Source organism: Pleuronectes platessa, chromosome 10 (assembly GCF_947347685.1).
Source record: "Pleuronectes platessa chromosome 10, fPlePla1.1, whole genome shotgun sequence".
Taxonomy (NCBI): Eukaryota; Metazoa; Chordata; class Actinopteri; order Pleuronectiformes; family Pleuronectidae; genus Pleuronectes; species Pleuronectes platessa.
The window spans coordinates 13,427,666-13,434,076 of record NC_070635.1 but is presented as its reverse complement, the minus strand read 5'-3'; the positions used below and the strand labels follow the sequence as shown (position 1 = coordinate 13,434,076).

General features: G+C 46.2%; 2 protein-coding genes across 2 annotated transcripts; both read right to left on the bottom strand.

Moving 5' to 3' along the window:
* Positions 1-209: 209 nt before the first annotated feature.
* hoxa9b (homeobox A9b) lies at positions 210-1,415 on the bottom strand. Its single transcript, XM_053433020.1, has 2 exons — positions 899-1,415; positions 210-448 (listed from the first exon to the last, which is right to left on the bottom strand). The coding sequence occupies exons 1-2, from the start codon at positions 1,413-1,415 to the stop codon at positions 210-212; spliced, it is 756 nt and encodes a 251-aa protein (XP_053288995.1).
* A 2,505-nt stretch (positions 1,416-3,920) lies between these two features.
* hoxa10b (homeobox A10b) lies at positions 3,921-5,894 on the bottom strand. Its single transcript, XM_053433059.1, has 2 exons — positions 5,117-5,894; positions 3,921-4,195 (listed from the first exon to the last, which is right to left on the bottom strand). The coding sequence occupies exons 1-2, from the start codon at positions 5,892-5,894 to the stop codon at positions 3,921-3,923; spliced, it is 1,053 nt and encodes a 350-aa protein (XP_053289034.1).
* Positions 5,895-6,411: the final 517 nt, after the last annotated feature.

Sequence of the window (6,411 nt, the reverse complement as noted above, 5' to 3'; positions counted from 1 at the left end):
AAGTCAAGACGAGACACTGTGTCCCCTGAAACACATGAAAACACTGGATCGCTGGAGAGAGAGAAGGGAAAAGAGGCAACAACACATAACTTTACAACCACATGTGTAACAGCTCAGGAATACTAAGGACAGACGACCCCCACCCTCCCCCCTCTCCTTCCCCTCTTTCTGTCTCGGACTCTATAATCCTCCATCAGTTCAGAACCGGGTTAAATGTCCCTCCGCCGGTCCTTGTTTTCCTTCTTCATCTTCATCCTGCGGTTCTGAAACCAGATTTTCACTTGCCTCTCGGTCAAATTCAGCTGTCTGGCTATCTCGTACCTACGGTCCCGAGGGAGGTACATGTTAAACAGAAACTCCTTTTCCAGTTCGAGGATTTGGTGCTTTGTGTACGGGCAGCGCTTTTTTCTGGTGGGCTTCGCGTGAAGCCAGTTGGATGACGGGTTATCTGGAAACAAGGGGTTGGTCAGAACCAGGAGAGAAGAGAGTTAGGCCCCAAATGCTCCCAGTCAGGACAGCGTTCATAAAACAAGGCGGTGTAGTCTAGCGAGTGGGGGGTTAGGCATGCTGCTCGCGACAAGGTTATAAATTTGTAAAGGAATCCTTCTGGTTTTATTTCCACTCGGCGCTGAGCAATTTGATGACAATGATATGAAAAATCATTACCTAACCCTTTTGGAATGTGTGTAATTACGCAGTGGTGTGTGCAAACCACCTTGACAAATAAGCATGTAAGAATATGCACTGTGTTATTAACAATAAATGGCTTTTTACGCACGTTTTGTTTTTTTAACGCTAAATCGGTCCATGACAACCCCGTTACATGTGCAAGCATTTCCATTTATCTAAATTTCTCCATAGAGTGATCAGAGTATAAATAAAACGCTGCATCGCTTACTTGCATCTCGCTCCCTCTTCCCATCTGCTGACGGGCTGTCGTCACAGGGTTTAGACGTGGATGTGGTCTCGCAGGGAATCTCCGTAAGGGACGCTCCGTTTTCAATGTCAGACAAAAGAGGTGTGTGCGTCTCCAAAGTTGTACATTCAGCGCTCCCAATCAGAGGCTCGGGTTTGATATCATAGTGCATGGCCGCCGACGGTAATCCCGTCAAACACAGGGACGCAGAGACCGGGTCCATCGCCCAGGAGCGCGTAAACATGCCATCGCTGTCGCCGTTCGTGTAGTGGTGATGTATGTAGGTCGGGGCGGCTGTGTTCGGAGGGTGGGCCGGGATGGGACTCCAAGATCCACCGAAAATAGAAGATTTCCCCTGCAAAGGACACGAATCCTGTCCGCCATATTCGGTGAGCAGCGTCTGCTCCACCCCTGCAGCTGATGAGTACCTCGGTGCCATATCTTCCTGCTCGGGAAGAACACGCGAGTCAACATAATAACTCGTGCCCAGCGTCGACATCGCACAGAAAGAGCAAAACGCAAAAAAAGCTAACGCGTCACAGTCCTGCAATCTTTCCAAAAAACAGATTCATTGCATGATCAAATGTGCTGCGTTCCTGCACCAGCTTGGAGCTCAATGCGTCCAGCAAGTTGAACCTTGCCCAAGACTGGATAGGGCGCCCCGAACACGTGACCGTGGGACAGAACAATAAATAATAAATCAGCCTGCTGCTCAACTAAATGGCCACCATTTTCCCCACCACATTTTAATAGCAAATCCCCGCGTCTTTATTGGGGAATATTTCGTTTTATAAGCAATAAACGTTAGATTTTTTTGTCAGGAGATGTAATGTTGTTGTAATCGAACATAGTTGTTCTAGAGGGGAGGTCTGACACTACTTGAAAGTCTCCATTTGTGAAACAAGCTATTCCTTTAAAAAAAATTGTGTTTCTATAAAAACCTAATGGGATTATTTTTTCTCCAAAATAATAACAGTAAAAAGGCTCAAACCTATAATAATGTTATGACTTCCTACTATAAAACTCTGGTTTTTGGAAAGCAATTTGAGTTTTTTCGGTGGCTGGTTTGTGCAACATCTTTTTAAATAAGAGAGAACCACCGAAGATGTGTTTAAAGGCTCGTTGGACTTTACAAGAATCTAAACACATTAAGAGTCCGTTTCCAGGATGCGCATTGGTGCGTCTGCGGGGCTGCGGGTCCACTTTGAAGGCAATCTAAAACGGAAAGTGGGGTGAGGTTATTTGGGTGCTATATAACAGTCCTTTTTATCACGGGCAATTGGGTTGTTTTTCTTCAGGTTACAACCTGGCTGTCTCAGCTAAATATCACCAATAAAGCTCGGCCTTTGTGTCCTTTCTCTGGGTGAGCAGACGCATCCGGCATTTCCTACGGCGAGGCAACTGGCAGACTGCAATGATCATAACCGAGGCCTTGTCTGTGCTTTCCTGCTCTGCTGGACGCATACAGGCTTTAATCCCCTCATTTCCCTACAGCGTGCATCTTTACGCCCTGCTGCTAAAATCAGACGCGCACTCAAAATCCCTCAGAGACGTATAATCTTGAATTACAGTTAAATTTGATTCTCTGAAGATGTCTCTCGCCATTTCCAGACACACACATATCCTACATATAAGGTTGCACACAATGGGGGGGAAAGGAGCCACATTAAAATGAAATCCTCTGGAGTATTTTACGCACAACAATAAAACCCATTATTGCACCTTGTTTTGGAAAAATCCATTTAGCTTCAGAGTCTGTGCCAAATTATGAACAAAAGACGAAAAAAAGAAATGCATCCAGTGATTAACAGCGATGCGCTTTTCGTGTGGCGACGAGTTTTACTGAGGTAATCAAGGCAGTTTCGTGTTGTGGGAGAAATAATTTAGCCCAACAACATGAGACTACCTAAACCACTCAGCAGTCCGCTCTCCTCTTCTGCGAAAATCGGCCACACCGTGTTTTAACAACGTGTTTTAGTGTGAAAACGGTAATTTCTTGGTGTAAAATCTGGCTACATATTTGGAAACCTGCAAAAGCGCAAAAGACAATAATCAAACAAATGCTAGGATTAGAAAAGGAACCCACATAGTCTCACATCGTGCACCACGAAACTGTTTTGCATCGTTTTAGACTTTTGTTGTCTATGTAGCATTACAATGTGTCATTAAAAAGTTACATTTGTTTTGGAAAATGGCACCTTTACTTTAAAACACTTTATTTTTAAAACAATGAGAAGAAACAATTCTTCCCTCTGACGGGGTTCACATTTAAATATGATGTTTAGGACGAAAAGCCTGAAGTGTGCACGGACATCTATCACAGGCCTAACTATGGAGAACAACTCGATGAGCTACTGTGTGTAGTGTTTAGTGTGGACGCAGCTGACAGCCCAACACACAAAGGCACCATCAGCACCACACACTGTACATGTGCCAACTTTACAGTGTAAACAGCGAGCAGCCCCCCCCCCCCCCCCTCTCTGTGTGTGTGTCTCTCTCTCTCTTTGAGTGAAATAAAAAAGTCTACAATTGCAGGGATGGTTTTTATTAATTTGACCAGCAAAATGTGCAAATATTCATCCAACCTCTTGGGTTCTCCAGCTGTCACACAAAAGGGTCTACACGTATCTGTGACACAAGTGTCCCAAGGGACTAGTCCAGCATGCAAATTCCAATGATTCACTCAAGTTGAATATACAATATGTACAAGCCTGCAGCTCAGAAACTTTGTGGTCACATTCTGAACATTTTTTTTTTTTTTTCAACACAATGGATCAACGTTACAAATGTAGCCATTTATAAATACATATACCCACGACAGAAAAACTTTAACAGACGTGAAAATAACAATTTCCAAAGAACAACAATCAATAAGTTAGCATAGGGTCCTATCTTCTCCATGGACATTCTCACAGTTGGGTGGGTGGTGGGTGTTGGGTTGGGGGAACTGCACAGGCGCCCTTGCCATGGATGCAGGAGGGCGCCAGAGACGCAGACCGCCGTCTCACGAGAAACTGAAGTTGCCGGAGAGCTCTCGGATCCTATTCTCCCGGCTCATTTTTTTCAGCTTCATCCTCCTGTTTTGGAACCAGATTTTGACTTGCCTGTCAGAGAGGTGCACACCGCGGCTGATCTCCAGGCGACGCTCCCGAGTCAAGTACATGTTGAAGAGAAACTCCTTCTCCAGCTCCAGAGTCTGGTGCTTGGTGTAGGGGCAGCGCTTCTTTCGGCCACTCTTTGCTGTGAGCCAATTAGCCGTAGTTTCCATTTTCGCATCTCCTACAATGACAGGGGGAATTACACGTTAGAAGTATTAAGGCAACAGGTGTGACAAATCCATTTTTACTGAAGGGATCTCTAACAAAAAATACAGACGAGAAAAATTTAAAATCCAATACAATCTAAATTTGTAGAGTTGATTAAAGAGTGGTCTCAAACCATTGGGTATGTTGGCTGGATGACACCTACGCTGTGACCTGGCACCTACCACACAACCATAGATTAGATGGGCGCGTAATGACTCATTTCTACTACGATTTTACGCACAACCAGAGAGCTCTGTGGATAGCCTCATAAATGCAACTCAGCACTTTACCAGACACTGCTATTTGCTACCGTTTAACAGCCTTAACCACAGCAGCCTGTAGCCAACTGCATCTTCATTATGACATAAAACAGTCTGCAGGAAATATAGCGAGGCCTGTGTCTTTGACGAGAGGACAAAAAGAAATCAGTGCTGTGCAGGGCAGATGCAACACAGCACACTGGCCTTCCACTACAGTAGATAATTACTAAAACCTGATAGTACAAAAACAATCATAGTTATTAGTGTGCTTTATAGTTATCAAAATATACTTGTTAAAAATAAATCTGTACGGCCTGGATGAGTTATGATGCAAAAGGTCACAGCACAGATATCTGTAATCTTAAAAAACAGCAATTACTATGATCCCCAGCTCTGATTGGTTCAGTCATGTTCAATTTCGCCTCATGCCCAATAAACCAGTAAATACCCGGGTTAACACACACCTGTGAGTGGCTGACTAGTTGACCCAAATATTTATCCTGGGTAAGAAAACTTCAACTTATCCTCATGCATTCATTTGTGGTTAGAAATGTGTCAAATTTGACGCGTAAAAATCCCATGTGCATGCCCTCTATTTGTGTTTATTTTGAATGTAGGCTTTGTCGAGTCTTAACCTTTGACGGTCTTTTCTGGACACTCCGCACTGCACGGCTCTTCGGGCTCGGGGGAGGATGAGCCCTCCGGGGAGAGGCGGCTGTCCTCCTCTCTGGCCGGGGCGCAGGGCGCAGGGACAGGCGCCTCCTCGTGGCTCTCCCTCCGCTCGGGCTCCGCGGGCGCAGCCGGCGGCAGGGAGGACTGGCTGTCCAAGCGGGCAGGTCGCTGCAGGGTAAAGTGATTCATGCTTGGCTGGACGTCATGGTAAAGCCTGGAGGACGTGTATGACTGGGACAGGCGGAAGTAGCCGGGGACCGGCACGGTGCTGCCGGTGACCGGGCATGATGCGCTGGAGTAGGATATGTCCTCTACTGTCGCTCCTTTTGGACATTTGTCAGACTCGTAAAGACAATATGCGCCCTCCTCTTTTATCGTCGGGGAGAAGGAACACTGAGCCATGTGCTGGCCGCTGGGTTGATCCACCCGGCAGGATCTCGACGGCTCCAGCCACGTTTCCATCCCCTGAACATACGGAGCTGAAGCAGGGATCACGCTCTGGGTGCTCGGCTCGTTGCGCTTACCGATCCCCGGAAAACAGGAGCCCGCACCGGAGAGTCCATATGAATATTCCGACGCCGGTGGCAGATACACGCCGTTACTCTGGTAATACGAACCGCTGTCGGTTCTCACGTTGATTAAAGAGTCCACGAAAAACGAATTTCCAGCTTGGTTGTTGGGGCATGTCATCGTTGTGGTATAATTTGACGGAGGATGAAGATAGCCCTTTCTGGCTGACATTTCTTGTGCAAAACATTGCTGAATAATTACTGATACTCACGCTTCTCACTGTAGCCTGCAGCCAATTAAAACACCAGGCGAGCACAGACTCCTCCCAGTCCGACCGGGCTGCTCCACTGTGCCATATATTTTGTTTTAGTCTAAGTAAAGAGAAAAGTGAGGTGGGAAAGTGGCGCATCAGAGGGCTTTTAGGTAAAAATCTTTAAATCTCCTCAGAATCTCCCAGTTTGAGCCCCAATCAGCGCCTGTGGAGCCCAGAGCTGCCTTTATCTAAATTTAACATCAGCCTCTGTTTGACAACTCAGTTGCTGAAAGCTTTCCCTAACAATTATGTACAATGCATAGCTTTATGGCCAGTTTTACAGCACTGTAAACATGAAGGGTTCTGGAGGAGCCTCTGAGAAGCTCTGTCTGCGTCAAAGACCCCAAAGAAGGTCGAGGGACTCTCCACCCCTTCTCGTGCTGCTTTGATGATTATTATTATTTGGCCATTTGAAAGATTCCTCGTGGACTGTGC